The sequence below is a fragment of the Theropithecus gelada genome, chromosome 11, assembly GCF_003255815.1.
Source record: "Theropithecus gelada isolate Dixy chromosome 11, Tgel_1.0, whole genome shotgun sequence".
NCBI lineage: Eukaryota > Metazoa > Chordata > Mammalia > Primates > Cercopithecidae > Theropithecus > Theropithecus gelada.
This window is the reverse complement of record NC_037679.1, coordinates 94,223,475-94,245,593: the sequence shown is the minus strand read 5'-3', so window position 1 is coordinate 94,245,593 and position 22,119 is coordinate 94,223,475. Positions and strand designations below refer to the sequence as shown.

The following is a 22,119-nucleotide window of genomic DNA, read 5'->3' as shown; positions in this document are numbered from 1 at the left end:
TCCCATATTTTGGCTATTGTTAATAGTGCTGCAGGTATCTCTTCGACATACTGATTTTATTTCCTTTGGATAAATACCCAGTAGTGGGATTGTTGGATCATTTTTAATTTTTTGAGGCACCTCCATATTGTTTTTCATAGTGACTGAACTAATTTACATCTCCACCAACAGTGTTTAAGTGTTTCCACTTTCCTACATCCATGCCAAGGCAGCATTTTTTTTCTCTTTTTCATAATAATCATTCTAATAGGCATGAAGTGATAACTCATTGTGGTTTTGATTTGCACTTCCCTGATGATTAGTGATGTTGAGCATTTATGCATATACCTATTCCCATTTGTATGTCTTCTTTTGAGAGATGCCTATTCAGATCTTTTGTCCATTTTTTAATTGAGTTGAGTTTCTTATGTATTTTGGATATTAACCCCTTCTCAGTTGCATAGTTTGTAAGTATTTTCTCCCATTCTGCATGTTGTCTCTTCACTCTTGATTATTTGATTTGCTGTGCAAAAGCTTTTCTGATGTATTCCCATTTGTCTACTTTTGCTTTCGTTGCCTGTGCTTTCAAAGTCTTAACCAAAAAATCATTGCCCAGACCAATATTATGATGCATTTCCACTATGTTTTCTTCTAATAGTTTTGGTCTTCCTTTTAGACTTTAATCCTTTTAGAGATGATTTAAGTATATGGTGAAAGATGAGGATCTAGTTTCATTGTGCATGTGGATATCAAATTTTCCCAGCACCATTTATTGAGGAGACAGTCCCTTTTCCAATGTGTGTTCTCAGTGCCTTTGTTGAATATCAGTTGGCTGTAAGTTTGTGGATTTATTTCTGTGTTCTTCATTCTGTTCCATTGGTCTGTGTGTCTGTTTTTATGCTACCATGCTGTTTTGGTTACTATAACTTTGTGGTATACTTTGAAGTTAGGTAATGTCTTTTTGCTTAAGATGTCTACTATGAGCAGGTGGCCAATGGGCACATAGAGGGAGGCTCAGCATCACTGATAATTAGGGAGACGGGAATCAGAGTCACCACAGAAAACTGTCTAATCACAAGGTAAACAAGAGACAAAGAAAGGACCAAATAATCTATAAAACAACCAGAAAGGAATAATAGAATGCCAATGCATGGTGGGCTTAATATCTAGGTCATGAGTAGATAGGTGCAGCAAACCACCATGGCACACGTTTACCTATGTAACAAAGCTGCACATCTTGCACATGTACCCCAGAACTTAGAAAATAAAATAAAATAAAAAGAATAATAGAATGTCAGGACTAAATCCTCATCTATCAATAATAACCCTGAATGTAAATATATTAAGTTCTCCAATTAAAAGATGTAGAGTGCTAAATTGATTTTTTAAAGAATGATCTAACTTTATGCTTCCTGCAAGAGAAGTACTTCACCTGTAAGAGAAGCACTTCACCTGTAGGGACATAATAGGCTGAAAGTAAAAGGATGAAAATGATATCCCAAATGGAGACCAAATGAAGACAGGAGCAGCTATATTTATATCCGTTAACTAGGCTATAATTGAAAAACTATAAAAAGAGACAAAAATGGTCGTTATGTAATTATAAAGAGGTCAATTCAGCAAGAAGATATAACAATTATATAAATACAGCTGGCCCTCTGTATTCATGAGTTCTACATCCATAGACTCAACCAACTACAGAATGAAAATATTTTTTTAAAAAATCCAATCTGTACTATATATAATTTTTATTATTGTCATTATTCCCTAAACAATAAAGTAAACCAAATATTTTACATTGTATTATGTTTATAAGTAATCTAGAGATTATTTAATGCATACAGAAGGATGTACAAAAGTTTATACAAATTCTATGTCATTTTATATCAGGTACTTGAGCATCAATGAATTTTGGTAGATGCAAGTGAGAAGTGAAGCCAGCTGGACTTCCTGGGTCTAGTGGGGACTTGGAGAACTTTTCTGTGTAGCTAAAGGTTTGTAAACACACCAATCAGTGCTCTGTGTCTAGCTAAAGGTTTGTAAATGCACCAATCAGCACTCTAAAAACGCACCAATCAGCGCTCTGTGTGTAGCTAAAGGTTTGTAAATGCACCAATCAGCACTCTGTAAAAACTGACCAATCAGCACTCTGTAGAATGGACCAATCGGCACTCTGTAAAATAGACCAGTCAGCAGGAGGTGGGCAGGGCCAAATAAGGGAATAAAAGCTGGCCACCTAAGCCAGCAGTGGCAACCCTTTAGGGTCCCCTACCATGCTGTGGGAACTTTGTTCTTTCACTCTTCACAATAAATCTTGCTGCTGCTCACTCTTTGGGTCTGCACTACCTTTATGAGCTGTTAACACTCACTGTGAAGGTCTGCAGCTTCACTGCTGAAGTCAGTGAGACCACAAACCCACAGGGAGGAACAAACAACTCCAGATGGGCCACCTTTAAAGGCTGCAACACTCACTGCGAAGGTCTGAGGCTTCACTCCTGAAGTCAAGTGAGACTGGAAGGAAGAAACTCCAGACACATCTGAACATCTGAAGGAACAAACTCCAGACACACTATCTTTAAGAACTGTTACACGCATCGTGAGGGTCTGTGGCTTCATTCTTGAAGTCAGCCAGACCAAGAACCCACTGGAAAGAACCAATTCTGGACACACAAGGATTTCTGGAAACAATTCCCCAGGGATACTGAGAAACTACTATGCATATGCACTCAACAATGGAACACCTAAATATACAAAGCAAATATTATGAGATCTAAAAGGACAGACTGCAATACAATAATAGTACCAGACTTCAACATCCCAGTTCCTAAAACAGACAGATTATCCATGTGGAAAATCAACCAAAAAAACCCCATCAGGTTTAAACTGTACTCTAGATCAAATGGACCTAACTGATATTTACAAAACAGTCCAACCAACAGCTGCAGAATACACATTCTTCTCATTGGCACTTGGAACTTTCTCCAGGATGTATTATATGTTAGAACACAAAACAGGTCTCAACAATTTCTTTTAAATATCAAAATCATATCGAATGTCTTTTCTGACCACAATGGAATAAAAGTAGAAATTAATAACAGGAGGAACTTGAAGAATAAATAGGTCAATAAATATATTTAAAAGGAATTAAAAATATCTTGGGACAAACAAAAATGGAAACACAATATATCAAAACCTATGGGATACAACAAAAGGAGTTCTAAGAAGGAAATTTGTAGCCTACATCAAAAAATTAGATCTCAAATAAACAACCAAACATTGCACTTCAAGGAATCAGAAAAAACAAGAACTAAATCCGAAATTAAAAGGAAAGACATATAAAGATTTTTAAAAAGTGGCAAATACACACCATGGAATACTATACAGTTGTAAAATAGAATGAGTTCATGTCCTTCACGGGCTCATGATGAAGCTGGAAACCATCATTCTCAGCAAACTAACATAGAAACAGAAAACCAAACATTCCATGTTCTCACTTATAAGTGGGAGTTGAACAATGAGAATACATGGACACAGGGAGGGGAACATCACACACTGGGGCCTGTCAGGGGGTGGAGGGTAAGGGGAGGGAGAGCATTAGGACAAATACCTAATGCACACAGGGCTTAAAACCTAGATGATGGGTTGATGGGTGCAGCAAACCACCACGGCACATGTATACCTACATAACAAACCTGCACGTTCTGTACATGTATCCCAGAACTTAATAATTTTTTTTTAAAAAAAGAAATAAAAACATTAAAGCAGAAATGAAAAAACAGAGACTAAGACAATACAAAAGATCAACAAAACAAAGTGTTAGTTTTCTGAAAAGATAAAATGAACAAACCTTTTGCTAGACTAAGAAAAAAGAGAAGATTGAAATGAATAAAATCAGAAAGATGAAAATGAAACATTACCACTGTGTATTTTTTAATCATTTTTGATGCTTCAACCTTTCCTGTTTCATGCTGAGATGAGATCATCACCACATCCTACTCACTCTATTCAAATAAGAAAATCTAATCTTGAGTTATAAATTTATTAAAATTCTTTAATGATAGAATTTCATTTCTATGGACACTGAAAAACTCTCCTCTACTGCTATATACCGAATATTTATGCCCCCCAAAAATTCATTTGTTGAAACTTTATCCACAGTGTGATGCTATTTGGAGATAGAGACTTTGGGAGGTGATTAGGTCATGAGGGTCGTGCCCTCATGAATGGGATTAATGTCCTTATAAAAGATATCCTAGAGAGCTTCCTTGCCTCTTCCTCCACCAGAAAACACAGCAAAGATGGCCATATGTGAAGCACGAAGCAGGCCTTCACCAAGTACTGAATTTGTTAGCACTTTGGTCTTGGAATTCCCAGTCTCCAGAACTGTAAGAAATAAATTTCTGTTGTTCATAAGCTATCCAGTTTATGGTATTTTGTTATAGCATCCCAAACAGACTAAAACAACGAGGTACCAAGAAATGGATATTTTAGTTCCCAGGACCTGCCATGGGTATAATTCATTAATTCATCACATATTTATTTAGTAACTACTGAAGAGAAGAACCTTTAATGCACTGTGGATACAACTATAAAAAACAAAGATTAATTTTAAGGTAGAACATATAGACTAGTGGATGAGACAGAACAAAACTTTAAAATATGTGAAGCAAAACATAACAGATAAGTAGACAAGTAAAAATCATATTTAAACATTTAAAAACCATTCTTTCAATAATTGATAATTAGACCAAAAAATCATTAGGACAATGGAAGATCTGAACAAAGCTACCAATCACCTTCACCCAATTGATATTTATAGAACACTCCATTTCAATAGAGCAAAATGCACATTGTTTCCAAGTATACATGGAACATTTATCATGATGGACCATATACTAGGACATATAACAAGTATTGACATATTTTAAAGTATTAAAATCATATAGTATATTTTCTGGACACACAGAAATTAAATTAGAAATCGGTAACAAAATTGTATCTGGAAAATCCTGAAATATTTGGAAATTAAACAACTTTTTTTCTTTTTTTTTGAGACAGAGTCTCACTCTGTTGTCCAGCTATGTTTTTGTACTTTAGTAGAGATGGGGTTTCACCATGTTGGTCAGGCTGGTCTCCAACTCCTGGCCTCAAGTGATCCACCCACCTCAGCCTCTCAAAGTGCTGGGATTACAAGTGTAAGCCACTGCACCCCGCCTAAACAACATACTTTTAAGACATGAGCTAAAAACAACGACCTAACAAAATTTGTGGTATGCAGGAAAATAGCACTTGAAGGGAAATTTATAGCTTCAAGTAGTTATATGTGAAAAGAGACTTTCACTTATGAAGTCAAGATTATAAAAGCAGTTAAACTCAAAATAAGTAGAAGAAAGGAAATAATAAAAGACATATAAGAAACTGAACCAAAAACAAGAAATAAAAAGAATGTTCATTGAAAAGATTAATAAAGTGGATATAAATCTCTAGACTGATCAAGGAAGACAAATAAATACAATATCAGAAAAGAAAGAATATAACTACAGGCCTTACAGACAGTAAATACATAGATTATAAAGGAGTATTATTGCTATGGGTTGAACTATGTCCTCCAAAAGTATATGTTAAATCATAACCCCCATACTTGTGAACATGACCTTACTTGGTAACAGGGTTGTTTCGCAGATGTAATCATGTTAACATGAGATCATTAGGGTGGGCCCTAATCCAGTATGACTAGTGTCCTTAGAAAAAGAGAAAACCACATGTGAAGGCAGACATACACCGGGAGAAATTTATGTGATGACAGAGTCAGAAATTGAGGAATAAGCTGAAAGTGCAGTAACACCAGGTACTGACAGCCACCACCGGATACTAGGAAGAGGCAAGGAAAATTCCATCCAGAGTCTCAGAGAGAGTGTGGTCCCGTTAACACTTTAATTTTGGACTCCTGGCCTCCATAACAGTGAGAGAATAAATCTTTGTTGTTTTAAGCCACCAAATATCTGGTACTTTGTTACAGTAGCCCTAGGAAACTAACAGGACTATGAAAAGCAATATGCCAATAAATTTGACAATTTAGACAAATGAAACAATTTTCTTAAAAGACAAAGATTAACAAAATTGACAGAAGAGACAGAATGTCTAAATGGCCCTGTCTATTAAAGAAATGGTATTCCTAATTAAATACATTCTCCCAGAGAAAATCTCAGGCCTAGATTATTTCACTGGTAAATTAGATCAAACATGAAAGAAAAATACAAATTCTGAAAAAAAACTTTCAAAAATAGAAGCATATTTAAAAATATCCCAAATGAATATATAAGACCAGTGTCTTCCCTATACTGTAAACATTAAAAATTTTTTAAATAGATCAATATCTCTTATGAATATAAACACAAAAGTCCTTTAAAAATTACCCAGTTAAGTCCAGCAACATATAAGGAATATAATATATTGCAACCACATGAGATTTATTCGAGAAGTACAAGTTTTGTTTAACATGCAGAAATCAATCAATGCAATTCACCATATTAAGTGATGAAATGAGAAAGGCTATGTAATTATCTCAATAGACACAGAAAAATGTATAAAAAATCAACTCCCATTAATGATAAAAACTCTTAACACACTAAGAATAGAAGAAAACTGCCTCAAAATGATCTAGAGAATCTATGAAAAGCCAACAGCTGACTTCATATATCATAGTGAGAAACTAAATACTTTTCTCTGTAAGATTGGGAACGAGGAACAAATGCCTATTAGAATCACTTCTCTTTAACATGGTCCTGGAGGTCCTAGCCAGTACAATAAGACAAGAGAAAGAAAAGGAAAGGAAAAGTAAAACTTTCCATATTCTCATAGGACATGATTGTGAACATAGAAAACTCTTAAGGAATCTACAAAAAAAATTGCTAGAAACAAGAAGTACACTTAGCAAAGTGATAGGATATGAGGCTAATTTACAAACTCAATTTTATTTCTATAAACGAACAACAAATACTTTGAAAACTATTTTAAATTCCATTTAAAATACGATCAAAAAATAAATTTCACAAAATATGTGTAATGTATTCTAGCCAGGTGTGGTAGCTAACGCCTGTAATCCCAGCACTTTGAGAGGCCAAGGCAGGTGGATCACAGGAGGTCAGGAGTTCAAGACCAGCCTGGCCAACATGGTGAAACCCTGTCTCTACTGAAAATATATACACACACAAAATTAGCTGGGCATGGTGGTGCATGCCTGTAATCTCAACTACTCAGGAGGCTGAGGCAGGAGAATTGCTTGAACCTGAGAGGTGGAGGTTGCAGTGAGATGAGATGGTGCCACTCTACTCCAGCCTGGGTGACAGAGTAAGACTCCGTCTCAAAAAGAAAAAAAAAAAGTGTAATATATTCCAAAAGGTATCACATTGCTCGGAGAAATTTAAAAGACCTAACTAAATGAGAGATAAATCATGTTCATTAATTCTAAGAATATTATTAAGATGTCAGTTCTCTCAGATTAATCTAAAGAGTCAAAGCAATCCTGACCAAAATCCCATTAGGCATTTTTGAAGATATTTTGAGAAAATGCAAGAACCTGGAATAGCCAGTATACTTTTGAAAGAGAATGGATTTGGAGAATTGGCACATTTGATTTCAAGGGCTACTATAAAGCTACAGTAATTGAGACATTATGGTACCATTACAAGAATAGGCATATAAAATGCTGTCAGAATAGAGAATCCAGAAATTGACTGACACAGGTAGGTCAATTAATTTTGTACAAAGGCACCAAAGTACCTCAATGAAGAAAAGGAAAGTCTTTTTAACAGCTAGTGCAAAAACACCTGGATATCCATGTGGAATAATAGTGAACCTCAACTTTTTTCTCACTTATATAGGAAAATTAACTTGAAATGGATATAAGCTAAACATAAAACTATCAAGCTTCTAGAAGCAATTATGTGAGAAAATCTCTGTGCTCTTAACATAGGCAAAGATTTCTTAGCTAGAACATCAAAAAGTATGAATAAGGAAAAAATGATGTTAGGCTTCAGTAAATTTTTATTTATTTATTTATTTTTCCATAGGTTATTGGTGAACAGGTGGTGTTTGGTTACATGAGTAAGTTCTTTAGTGATGATTTGTGAGGTTCTGGTGCACCCATCTCCTGGCTAAAATTTTAACACTTTTGCTTCTTGAAAGACACCATTAAGAAAATGGAAAGGCAAGACACAGCCTGGGAGAAAATATTCATATTATCTATATCTAACGAAGGATTTGTATCCAAATTATATAAGGAACTCTTACAACTCCATTATCAGAAAACAGATGAACTCAATTTTTTCAGTGGGCATATGAATGTTTTACAAATATACACATGGCTAATACACCCATCAAAAGAGGTTCAGTATCATTAGTCCTCAAGGAAATGCAAATTAAAAATGACAATGAGATACCACTATACAGCTCCTATAATGGCTACAATTAAGAAGACACAATATCAAGTGTTGAAAACGATGAGGAGTAAATGTAATTTTCATATGTTGCAACTGGGAAAGTAAAATTATGCCACTGCATTGGAAAATAGTTTAGAAGTTTTTTATAAAAGTAGGTCAGGTACGGTGGCTCATGCCTGTAATGACAACACTTTGGGAGGCCAAGGCTAGAGTATTGCTTGAGGCCAGGAGTTTGAGACCAGCCTGGGCAACATAGAGAGACCCCATTTATTAAAAAGTAGATAAATAAAAGTAAACATACACTTACCAGAGGGCCCAGCAATCGGACTCCCAGGTATTTACTAAAAAGAAATTAAAATATGTCCACACAGATACTTGCACACAAATGTTCATGGCACCTTTATTCACAATAGCCAATAAATGGAAACACATCACATGTCCACAGGTGGATGAAGAAACAAATTGTGGTATATCTGTACAATAGAATACTACCTAGTAAGAAAAAGAATGAAATACTGATACACAAAAGCATAGATAAAACTCAAAAACATGCTGAGTAAAAATAACCAGATACAGAAGAGTACATGATGCATTAAATTCTAGACTAAGGTAAACTAATTTGTAGTGATAGAAAGCATATCACTAGTTGCCTGGGGCAAAGTGGGTGGGGAAGTACAGAAAGGAACTTTTAGAGATGATGAAAATATTATATATCTTGATTTCATACTGTGTAAGATATATATAGAGAGAGAGATGTTAAAAGTCATATTCTTCATGACTTAAAGTGAGTGCATTTTATTGCATGAAAAGTAAAACTCAATAAAGTTAATTTTTAAAATGTCAAGGTCAAGAGAAAGAAAGCCTAAAGAACTGTTTCAGATTAAAGGAGACTAAAGAGACATTACAATCAAATGCACTGCATTATCCTGAACATGGAGTTTTTAAAAATACATATAAATGACATTATTGGGACAATTGACAAAATTTGAACATGGATTACAGATTAGATCATCGTACTGTAATAATGCTAAATTTTCTGAGTTTGATAATTGCACTGTGATTATATAAAACAAAGTCCTTGATCTTGGAAAATATTTAGACAAAGGGGCATGAAGGCCTCAACTTATTATTAAGTGGAGGATAGAAAGAGAGACAAATATAAAGCAGAGAAAAATATAAACAACTAGTAAGTATGAGTAAAGATTATATAGAAGTTCCTTGTACTATTCTTGCAACTTTCAGTAAGTTTCAAGTTATATTTTATAGCAAAACAAACATTTTAAAAGATGAGGTAACTTCTAGATGGGAAGAAAAAAATAACTATATTGTAGCTCACAACTGCTTATGAAAACCAGAAGATGCTGAAATAATTTATCCTATTGATAAGAAAAAGACCCAGGATATAATATCAGAGTTCTCTAACTGGTTCTATAGGTAGTTCCAAGAATTTAGAAAGAATGAATAATTCCTCAGGGACATTAAAGGAAGGAATAACCACTCTCAAAAGAGAAAATCTCCTCTTTTCCAGGAAGAAAGACGGCATCTGATCGTTAAAGTCATAGTCCAAAAGAATTTTCTTTTTCTTCCTGTTCATCTTTATTTTTTCAAGAATTAACTAAGTCCTGTAGTTAAAAGCAATGATTTATAATCACAAATTATTATAGGAAACAAAAAAAGAAAACATTCCATTTTCACCTTTTCTTCTTAGCGCACACTGAATCAGAGAAAATAGAGTCAGTTCTCTTCTCACAGATACAATTGTACTTTTGAATGCAATCAATAGTTGCCATTCTTGTTGAGGTCAAAAATGCACATTCTCCTCTCCCAGAAGAAGAACGCATTATTGTAGAATTACTGTAGAACAGAAAACATATGTAGCCAGCTGTTTAATTCCAAAGCTTACAGTTACATAAATCATGATTTTTTTAAATTCTGTTGCCTAAATGTCTAGAATATGGAAATGTTTATCATAACTTCATCACTAAAATATTTTCTTTTGTTCTTAGTCCATTAAATAGAATCATGACCTCTTAATCACACCCACAATCTCCCATTTTATTCCACACTGACAATTTTTGGTCAGAAGGCAAAAGTACCTTGCAGTATTGCAATGAAATTATGATATATTGCTTTCCTGTGCTAATTTTTTTTCAATAAAAGTGAGAGATTAAAAAGAAGGTGGCCAGGCCGGGCGCGGTGGCTCAAGCCTGTAATCCCAGCACTTTGGGAGGCCGAGACGGGCGGATCACGAGGTCAGGAGATCGAGACCATCCTGGCTAACACGGTGAAACCCTGTCTCTACTAAAAAATACAAAAAACTAGCCGGGCGAGGTGGCGGGCGCCTGTAGTCCCAGCTACTCGGGAGGCTGAGGCAGGAGAATGGCGGGAACCCGGGAGGCGGAGCTTGCAGTGAGCTGAGACCCGGCCACAGCACTCCAGCCTGGGTGACAGAGCAAGACTCCGTCTCAAAAAAAAAAAAAAAAAAAAAAAAAAAAGAAGGTGGCCAGGTACAGTGGCTCACACCTGTAGCCCCAGCACTTTGGAAGGGCGAAGTGGGCTCATCACTGGAGCCCAGGAGTTCAAGACCAGCCTGGACAACATAGTGAGATCCCATCTCTACAAAAAATACAGAAATTACCAGATTATCAGGGTGTGGTGGCACATGCCTGCAGTCCTAGCTACTCAGGAGACTGAGCGGGAGGTCGGGGCTACAGTGAGCTGAGATCATGCCACTGCACTCCAGCCTGGTGACAAAGTGAAATCCTGCCTCTAAAAACAATAAAAAAGAGAGAGAGAGAGAGGAATTGAATATGTGTAACATAGATAACCAGGGCTCATGTATATATATTGTAAGAAGAAAAGGGAAGAATTGGAATATAGTCAGAGACGAGATTGATTGTTTGTGTTCGGTCTCCTTTCTTCCCCCACCCTATAGCTAGGAGTTATTAGCTAATGACAATTCTTTGAAAAATATCTAAAGCATGACTTCTATTTTAGTAAAATGGTTGATTAAGTGAGTTCTTTAAAAACAATTTAAAATACTGAATAAAAAATGTTAAGCCTTCTTGAATAACTTCATAAACTGATAAGAAGCAGATTCAGACTCAGGCTGAATATGAAGTAAAGTAAACCCACTGCAGAGAACAAGTGAAGCACTGAAGATAGTTTTTCCCTTAATGGATGTAGTAGGCTGAAATGAATTCCACTCAAGATGGAGATTCTAAGTAGAAGATAAGCTACATAGGACTGAGAACCCAAAGGGATATACGTTCAGTATAAACCACCTAGAATTATCCTGAACCTTGGATCTAAGCAGAAAAGAAAACTGATAATCCAACTTAAGAACTCAAAATCAAAAAGCATCCCTCATATGTTTGCATTTGCTGTATTACTTAAGAAAGTTCAAATCTGCTACAGGAAAATAAAGAAACAGGTAAGGAAGATAAATGAAGCCAAGTAGCTTGTAAGGCACAGGTAGAACTCACAAGATGTGTTAGGTGTGAACAGGTAAAATTAGTAACATATGAGGTGTTAGATATAGATACCGTAAATAAAGTATGTGTGCATTAAACATAGACAAAAAAAGAAGGGATCAAATAGACACTAAACATACACAAAATATACATGAGGCTCATACGCACTCAACATTCATGAGGTCTTAAATTCACCACCCATTGGTGATTCCCATTCTGGTCTCTGCCCAAGAAACACAGATTGAATCCACAGCTGCTCATCAGGTTAACTGGAAACGTACAGCTGTGGCCAGGCTTACACATTCCTGTAAGACAGAATCTTCCCTGCAGAAAAACATGTGTGCTGGCCACAAAAACTTTGTCTGTTGGGTCCCCTTACTCACACCACAAGATGGCCCCATATCATCATCAGGGGAGGATGATGTCGTATGAAGACTGCATAACCCAAGATTCAGGTGATCCTTTCACCCTGCACCTTATCTCGAGTGCAACAACTTATCCTCTCTTTCCCTTTGCACTGTGCTATGGGTTTTACACTGGTTTAACCAACTGTGATTTGATGATCTTAATTGGGCCTGTAAGCCCTTCTGTTCTGTGACCTCTGGAATAGTGTGCCTGGGAGTGTGCTTGAAGAATATGATTACATCAAGGTAATTCCCTCTGCATGACATCTTTTGCAGGTTTGCAGTCCAGAATTACAATACTTGCAGAACCCACACTTAAAATTATAATAATTAAGATTTTTTAAAAGTCAGTGAATAGTTTAACCAGATTAGAACTAAATGTAAACCCAAGAGTTTACTAATAATGTCCTTCAAAATAGAAGGTCTATAGTGAAGGTGTATATACATATATATTACATGTTTTATATGCTATGTGTGTATAAACTAATCATATAAAGTAACTCGAAATAAATTTTTTGGATACTCAGGATACTCATTTGTGGTTGTGGGAGGGATCATTATGGCTGACTTACAGGATGGCCCAATCAGTTCGTACCACCCACCTTCCTTTATGATTTTGTTTCATTTTATGTACCTCATAATACATATTTTGGGCATGTGTTTAGCATGATACTTTTAAAATTATTATTAATAACTCTTTATGGCCTTCTCTTCCTTTTCTACCTATACTTCCTAAAACACTCTTACTCATTGTTCTAATTGTTACTAAAGACTGCTGCTTAAAAATGAGTTAAACTGTGTGAAATGAGAAGAGATTCTCTTTAGACACAATCCTTTCACCCCCCCACACCAGTGTTATAGTTTGACTGCATTCCAGACACTTACATTCCAGGAGATGTGCCATTATCAATCCACTTCCACTTACTTTCCCTTTTATCATACGATAATCCAATCCAGTAATTATTTTCATAAATCTGAGATTGAATGAAGGCCTATAATAGAAACAAAACACATTAAGTGACTAAATTCCCATCTGTGTGATGAGTGAGAACAAGCACAGGTCAAGGGGCTGGCTGTTTCTATGGTCAGTACTCTGCTACTCTCCACATCATCCTTCATCCGTTCTCGCTAGAAAAACCTCTCTTCCCTAGATCCCTGCCTTTCCATTTCCCAAAGTCATTTCCCCCTCATATTAATATATTATTCATTTATGTTAAAAAAAAATGGCTGTCAGTATCACAGATTATTTAAAACATGGAAAGTTTCAAATCCAAATATCTACCAACAGGAAAGTTGTTAAATATTTTTATAATGCTTTATGAAACTATCCAAAATCACACTCCAGGAGAATACTTAGGATGTAGAAAATTGATCATCACTTAATCTTAAGTGAAAAAAGGAGTCCTCAGAACAAATCTAGTAAAATAAAAAGGTGTGTGTATGATAGGGGTGCAGTAAAATCTTAAGCCCCATAAGAGGAAGCCTTGCTATAGTTCCACAGCTGGAATGGGTGAAGTATTTGAAAGTATTTACTATGTCTAAAATGTAATATATCCAAGTGACATATTACATAATGTCTGACTAAATGACCAAATATATTTTAAAATATAAGTTTAAATGTAACTGTTTTACATTTGATATGAAATTATTATATGAAATTATTTCATAAATTGATATCATGAATTCTTTTATGCTATGATTTTAAACATTCATTAGATTTGCATATATATTTTCTGTTGTTTTCCTAAACAATAAATAAAGGTTTCAGGTTAATCTTTGCAAACATATCTCTATAAAAACATATTCTGAGTATTTGGATAACTTTTATTAGTAACACTTTTTTAAAATTTTAAACACAATTTTTTAAAAATTCAATATTGTTATATTCAATATTGTTATCACTATCATTCAGTATTGTTACAATATGTCACTATATTTTCTCTTTTTACAATTCTGTTTTAAAGATACACATCTTGAGATAATATATAACAATGTTAAGTGAGTGTTACCTACGAATGCAATGAAAATCACTATTGAGGCAAATTGGTAAAGCTGTTATCACTTTTATGTTCCTCATTATTATCTCCATTTTGAAGATAGGCTCAGAGAGGTTAAATAAATACTAGAGGTCATCCATCTCCCTTTCTAAGGAGTCTGCAGTATAACCACTCATAGGGAGATGATTTGCAAAGACGCAAACAGCATCCTTAATAATAATGGTCATCACGATAGATAACATGTATTGAATATTTAGTAAGTAGCAGAATTATATGACCACTAGCAGGGAGTGTTTCCTGGGAGCCTCTTAACTATACCATTTTGCTCACACAACAGACACACAAAGACTAGCTAAGGTCTCTCATTCTGGACTCCAGTCTGTCTTCAATATCTTAAGTCCAACATTGAGAGACAGAGTCCAAGAGAATAAAAGTGAATGTAAAATACCAGTTCATCTTTGTTATCTATCTTCAAAAGAGATGATCTACAATGTTGACAAGTTTGTTTACATCCCTTCCAGTCTTTCTTCTGCATGGTAAAATAATAACAGTTTACTCCACAACAGGACCAGTGGTCTTCAGAGAATTTGCCTACAATATATTAGGTGAATCATCAAACTTCTTGTCATCTGGTATTCTGCTAACCAGAGCAATATGTTTCTCAGCCCTCCATAACTAAATAAAATCCCAATAGCAATCAATAATGATAATACGAGGTTCATCAAGATTCTGGAATACAAGAGATACCTTCACTCCCATGTCCAATGCAGCATTATTCACAATAGCCAAGCTATGGAAACAACCTAAATGTCCATTGATGGACGAATGGCTAAGGAAAATGTGTTATATACAAAAAATAGAATATTATTCAGCTTTTAAAAGAAGTAAGTCCTTCTGTATATGACAACATGGATGAACCTTGAGGACATAATGCTAAGTGAAATAAGCCAGTCACAGAAGAACTAATACTTTATTATTCCAATTATACGAGGGATCTAAAATAGTTAAACTCACAGAAGCATATAATGGTGGTTGCCCAGGGTTGGAGGGAAGTGGAAATGAAGAGTTGTTCAATGGTATAAAGTTTCAGTCATGCAAGATGCCTAGGTTCTAGAGATCTGCTGTACAGCGTAGTGCCAATAGTTAATGATACTGTATCGTACACTTAAAAACTTATTAAGAGGGTAAATCTCATGTTGTGACCGTAAATACATAAATAAATAAAAAGATATGAGGAAACTTTTGGAGATGATGGATATATCTATTACTCTGATTGTGGTGATGGTTTCATTTCTGTCCAAATTCATCAAATTGAAAACATTAAAAATATGCATTTTTGTATATCAATAATAATAAAATTGTCTAAAAATAATAAAACTGAATTAAGTTTTAAAAAAGATTTTAGAATGTTTTCTAAATAAAAGAAAAAAATTTTCAAACTTTTTCTTTTCCTCATATATTTTATACCATACTAAATTTTTAAAATATTACTCAACCATTAAAAATAGAGATACTAATTACCATGCCTAAATGAAATTAAATATACAAAAGTTTCTTTGTAAACTCTAAATCCTAAACAAATATTTAGTAATTGTTGATTAACCAGGTCAATTAATTCCATCATTATGCAAGATAATAGAGTTTACTGTATGAGATTTAATAGTTTTATACCTTAGGTGCTTTTAATGGTATCATCGCACAGAGTCGCACAAACATTAACACTATGGCAAATCTTGTAGATGTGCAGGAGGGAGTACATATTGATCACAAATAGACCAAATATGTGAAATCAAGGCAGAATGGAAACACACATACGTGCATGACACACACAATTATCTTTATAACAGCATCCAAATAAAAGTCCTTGTGCCCATTTTAGTGCAAATATATTTTAACTGAAAACCTCCATATTCTATGTCAGCAAAAAGTGGAAGTCTTTAATTTTCTCACAGGACCGAAATGATCAGAATTTTCAGGGGAGTTTACATACTAGTTCACCTCTTGGGAGCAGTAATAATGTAAGACGTGCCAATGAGTTTTGGGAACTATAGGTTTTTACTAATCCAAACATGGATCCTGGAGTCCCAATCCCGTATTCGAAACAAGCAAACCTCCAAGATACCCACACTACATCTATAAGGCACAGACTAAAAGTTGCCCAGTGGACCTCAGAGATCACTAATACATATCATAAGCCTGTTTGTTAGGCTTCAAGGATTATGGAGGGGAAGAAATAATGTAAAATTATGCAATCTTTCTTTCAAGATTTCCTTCGTACCTGTATTTTGCAAAAATTTTAAAACGATCTCATTTTCTCTATGACATCTGTTCTTTAGCATGAGGAGTGAATCCAGTTCCTTTTTCTGCAGAAAGCTGTCTTTTTTGAGAATGTCATATTTTAAAGTCTTATTTGTCAAAAGCTGCTCTTTTAAGTAGTTATCATTTTGCATGATGTACTTTTCACTACAGTTTCTTAGAATTTCCTGCTGTTCATGTTTTTCTTGAACACACTGAAAGACTAAAATTAATAGCATACATATAATACAAATAAGTACTCATAATAGTTAAATATTGAAATTTAAGACAAAGGAAAAAATTTTACTCTGACAACCATTAATCATTACTTTAATTAGTTATTACTTTAATTACTCATTTGACATTTAGAAAGTAATACCTCAACAAACTGACCATAAAAAGGGAAACATAAATTTCTCACCATTAGCAACTTAAGTGTAGGATAAATAAAATAAAATATCTGAATAAAATTATGAAGGTGACACCTTATTTCTCAGTTTAGTTCATTTTTAATAACACATCATTTATAAATAAGCACGAAAGTAAAAGTCAATTTGCCAACATTTAACCACATATCTTCTGCATATGAAAATCTGAACTAAGAAACATGAAGGGATAGCACGATTATTATTGGAGCAGATAGAATATCTGCAGCAGAAAAGAGAGTAAGATCCAGACATGTAATTTTATCTGAATATAAAATATCAGTGATTTTTCTCTAAAGATATGAGGAATTCAAACAAAAGATAAAGTTTAAATTTAATATTATATAACAGCATGTGCAGATTGTTTTACTAAACCATTTCGTCATTACATACTTTGAGAAATGTCAAGAGAAAGCCATAATTTCTTTTGAACAGTTGTCCCTCAAAGAATGTTTATCTCAGATTCACAATAATCAAACCCAAATGGCAGAATACATGTATTACTAAATCTTCTATGAGAAGGAATATTACCATGTATTATACACAGTGAGACAGCTCATCACAGATTCAGGGTCAAGGTTAAGTACATTAAAAATGACACTGTGATATGCCCAGAAAAAAATCACCAACAAAGGCCAAAGCCACCTGGGACACTCTCTGATTACAGACGGGGAACAATGGATGGAGCATGGTTAATATCTGCACAATCAGGGGTTACTGCTGCTACTCAGACAAGAAAGCTGTATTTTACTACTCACTCTTTGTCACCAACACTGTGACTATCATCAGAAGAAATAAACAGAGGATCCCAAGAGTCACTGCAATGAGATGCCAGGGCACTGAAAACTCTTTAAATACAAAAATAAGGAAAATAATCACCAGGGGAAGAGTTCGGCTCACTACTAACCTTGACCTGAGAAACCATTTGAAACAAAGAGACAATCTTCTCTAAAACTTTGACAAAAATATATCACATAAGTATATTTAAATGTGTAATCTGGAAGTTACATGCATGCATTGTAGAAATCCCACACACAGGAATAGTTCTATAGGATTTAAAAAGTCCATCCCGCATAAAAGCACCAATAGCAGTAGACACAAAACATGTAGTAAAATCTAAGCTAACATGCATGCTCCTTCCTGTGATCACAACTAATCATGAAGAGAAAGGAAAAAGCAGTCAATAATGCTAAGAAATTAGTAGTCAAATAGTGGATATTCTGAAGCTGCAAATACGGATGGCTCCATCTTTGAGGGAGTTTCTAGAAATCAACTTTTCTTTCTTTTTCATCAATTCTGTTTTTCTCTAAACAATACTATAGCCTTTTGCTTTTGATATCCTCAGTGTCTGAAAGTTCTATCTCTGATTATATTAAAGCAGTAAAAGTTATTCTCATTGTAGAGTTTAACAATGATCATATTTGAAGGGAGAGAGAGAGCAATAGAAAAATTAGAATGCCCTTTTGATTCAAACATTGTTTCTGCATCATTGCCATTAAGATTTGGTAAATACTTAAGGCATATAAAATATCTTCTATCTGCATAAAAATGTTGTTTTAACATTGATTTTTCATTTCTTACACACTCTTTTATACTTTTACGTCTCTAAGAAAACGTAAGGTTTTCTTCAGACTCTAGTCTGTCCTTTATTATCAAGGCCTCACAAATTCTTCTTGACTAGATTTAAATAAAAACATTCTAATAGCTTCTCAAATTTAAAAGAATTCACTCATTTCTCCATCCTCATAACTTAAAAAAAATACTTCTACTACTCTACCCCATTATAGTTTCTTATTACCAGCCAAAAACCAGAAGTACAGATAGGAATCTTTTTTCAAATGTCAAAAGTTTGACAATCCATAAGAAACAGGTGAATGTAGATGCTTAAAATGCATACCTTTGTCATCAGTTTTCCCAGGCCTTTGAGTATCATCATGCCTTAATCTATTCTGTGACTCTGAAGGAGACTGCAAAAATCTCAGGGTTGAATAAACCTCTCCCTGATCATTCATCTTTAGAGTAAGAAGATAAGTTTTGCATTCAAATCCTGCAACAGGATGGCTTCTGTTGAAAGAAAAATTAAAATGTCAGCCAATAGGAACACACCAGGATTTGATGCTGAGAGATGTGTGTGTGTCTGTCTGTGTCTGTTGGTGTGTGTTTATTAACTAAGTGCCTAAAGCATGTAGAGTGAGCCTCATTTATAGAAGAAATGAAAAATCTTTCAACATTTTTGTTAAAGTCATTTATACTTCTAGTGATCACAGTCATAATAATTAGAAAATAGAGAAATGATGAGAAAAAAAATCTACCAATAGATTATTGTTCTATTCATCCAGCCAATTTTGCTCAAAATATTCAAAATACATATACAGATGTTGGGCAAAATTGATACCACCGTAAATCACTGAAACACTTTAAAACTATCAGTTCAACAAGAAATCTAAATTCTGAAAAAATAAAAATAGCTTGGCTTTTTAAAACTTACATGTATTCTAAGATACATATAAATATAACAAAGTTCTTGCATTCTTTTCAACCATACTTGACTCTACCAGAGTGTTTCCCAAAATGTATCACATATACCCTCTACAAAAGAATTATTTGAGGGTTAATATTGCAAATTGGTTAACATTCCAGATTCAGTGCCTTTTGCAAGATGTACTAAATAAAAATCACTTCGGTTGGAGCCCAGACAAATGTATTTTTAATCTCAAATGATTCCATGTACATTAAAATTTTAGAAATAATCTTCCAGTATATTATATTGCCAGAGAAGCCTAAATGAAAATAAAAGTTGTCAACAGGCAGTCATTAATGTCCATAAAAGATTCAATTTATTAATAAATGTCAATACAGAAAAGAATAATTAAATAGCAAATACCTAAAATTTACTTCTTATGTTAGTCAATATAAAAAGATGATACCCAAGAAACGAGAAATATGAAAAAACAAATTGCACATGTAACCATATTCTTTTCTAAATTTTTTTAATTTACAAAATTTTCTAACCCAGTCACATTTTTGCTAATTTCCTAAGAAAAATAAGTATTTTCCACTATCGAGTCATTCAAGATGGATAAAATATATAAATCGTTAGACTTAAGTAAAAAGTAATTAACCCCTCAAATCTCTATTCTTTATTTTGATAACACAAAGCAAAAGTCATAGCATATTGAGAAAGAGAAAATAACTTTTTGTTAATACTGAACTACAATTTCCTTCAGAGTAATGCAGCTCTAATAGAATCAGTAGCGAATGCTTTCCTGTCATTCCTGTTATAATGCTAAGTCATTTGTAATTAAATGCCATATTTCTAGAATTAGTAAGACTAAGGATAATCTGGTAGAAAGATCTGAGAAAATAAAAGCGGATATTACCTGTATCTGTGCTATGCAGTGGTGCAGGTGGAGAAAGCTGATTTCAAAATGAGGGAGAAGCTGGCCTTTCCGGTCCTGGATCCCTAAGGGGTTATAACATGAAAGGCAGAAATAAATTGTCTTCGAATGTTATTCTAACTCAAAATTTTCTGCCCCACCTCTTGACCAAAGTGGTAAGAGGAAATTGTATGATGAAAGCTGATACTGATGGGAAAGGAAAGATGGTCAAGAGCTGTAGATTCTCTATCTCAACTAACAACCACTTAGTACTCTTTGCAAAATAAAGTTCAAAATCAGTATTTGAGGGCTGAAAAGATAAAATTTTGTACACATCTTTGGAGAAAATAAAACTAATATCATTAACAAAAAACTAACATAGAGAAACTGCTGGTAAAAGAGATGACTAAAATGTCTACGTATAAAAATATAGACATATATAAAAGAAGTGTAATGATTAAAATATTTAGCTCTTAGTGTAAATAATAGTCTCTCTGTTAGAAATGTTCTCCTATATGTCACTATTTTTTTAAAAGTTCCTTTTTCTATCTATGTTTATTTCAGGTAAATGTATTTTTTAAAGTTACTTTAAAACATCCATAATTCCACTATAAAATTGTGGCATATATTCTTCCAGTTTTTTCTCTGTATGTTACATTTACTATCAAGGTTGGTATCATTCCTTACACAGTATTTTTGATTTATTATTTTCTAATAAATAATATGTATTCCATTATTTTAAAGAAATTAATCTGAAATGTTATTTTTAAAATATTACTCACAGGGACAAACCACCATTTATTTAGGCAATCCACTACTGTTGGATACTTAAATTGTTTTCAATTTTTTGCTATTGTAAAATCTATTTGGTCTGTACTTTTGAATATTTTGTTAGGGAAACTTTTTAAGCATAAAATTAGATGTCAAAGGGTATATGTATTTAAAGAACTTTAATATATGTCACCAAATGCCCTCCAGAAAAGATGTTCCCATTGATATTCCATCAGTTGTGTGTGAAAATGTTCACATTTGATTTTTTCAGAAAAAGATACTGGCAAATTATTTCTCTACTTGAAGTCTACGAAATCTCACTTCATAAATCTGTCCCTAAAACCTTCCCGCAAGGCCTCACATTTTCACCTATATTGAAAACTTTAAAAAATTCATTTTTATCACTCTACCATGAGGTGGACCCTGTCAGAATGTACTGAGATCTCTCATTGACTTTCACTTTTACTGGATTCAGTTTTTTTCAATCTTCTGATTACAGTTCTAGGAAACCAATTGAAATTGTTCTTCAAATCAGGTGATAGTGGTTAATAAGGAGCGTGGGATGGAGAGGCACAGAGCAGCAGGGGAAATTGCTGATACAGGGACATGTAGCCCCTGAAGTCGGCCACATCATCATGTGCAGGCCGTCAGATGAAACATCTCCCAGAGGCTAATTTTACTCGATAATGAAGGTAAAGTTTCATGTGTGGAGTTTGGGCGCTTCAGGAATACTTGCTGCTGGGCATTTTCTTCTTTCCCTCCATCCTGGATTGGTTTTGTCAATCCCAAATCAGAGTAAAGATGGTCCGTATTCCTTTATCTCAATGCCAAAATAATAAATAAAAAAGTTAGTTCTGTGAGAAAAGATAGGAAGTGGGTGACGGGGGCAGGGGCTGGGGTGTAGTAATAGCGGATGTTGAAAAGGTGACAGAGATACTGTCATGTATTGGAGTACCT

At 34.2% G+C, this 22,119-nt stretch overlaps 1 protein-coding gene across 1 annotated transcript; it reads right to left on the bottom strand.

Moving 5' to 3' along the window:
* Positions 1-9,205: 9,205 nt before the first annotated feature.
* LOC112635107 (killer cell lectin-like receptor 2) lies at positions 9,206-20,929 on the bottom strand. The gene is made up of 7 exons (XM_025403008.1): positions 20,395-20,929; positions 18,912-19,078; positions 17,773-17,862; positions 16,573-16,812; positions 14,743-14,885; positions 13,183-13,289; positions 9,206-10,274 (listed from the first exon to the last, which is right to left on the bottom strand). Exons 2-7 carry the CDS (start codon positions 19,024-19,026, stop codon positions 10,112-10,114), a joined length of 858 nt encoding a protein of 285 aa, XP_025258793.1. The 5' UTR covers positions 19,027-19,078; positions 20,395-20,929; the 3' UTR covers positions 9,206-10,111.
* Positions 20,930-22,119: the final 1,190 nt, after the last annotated feature.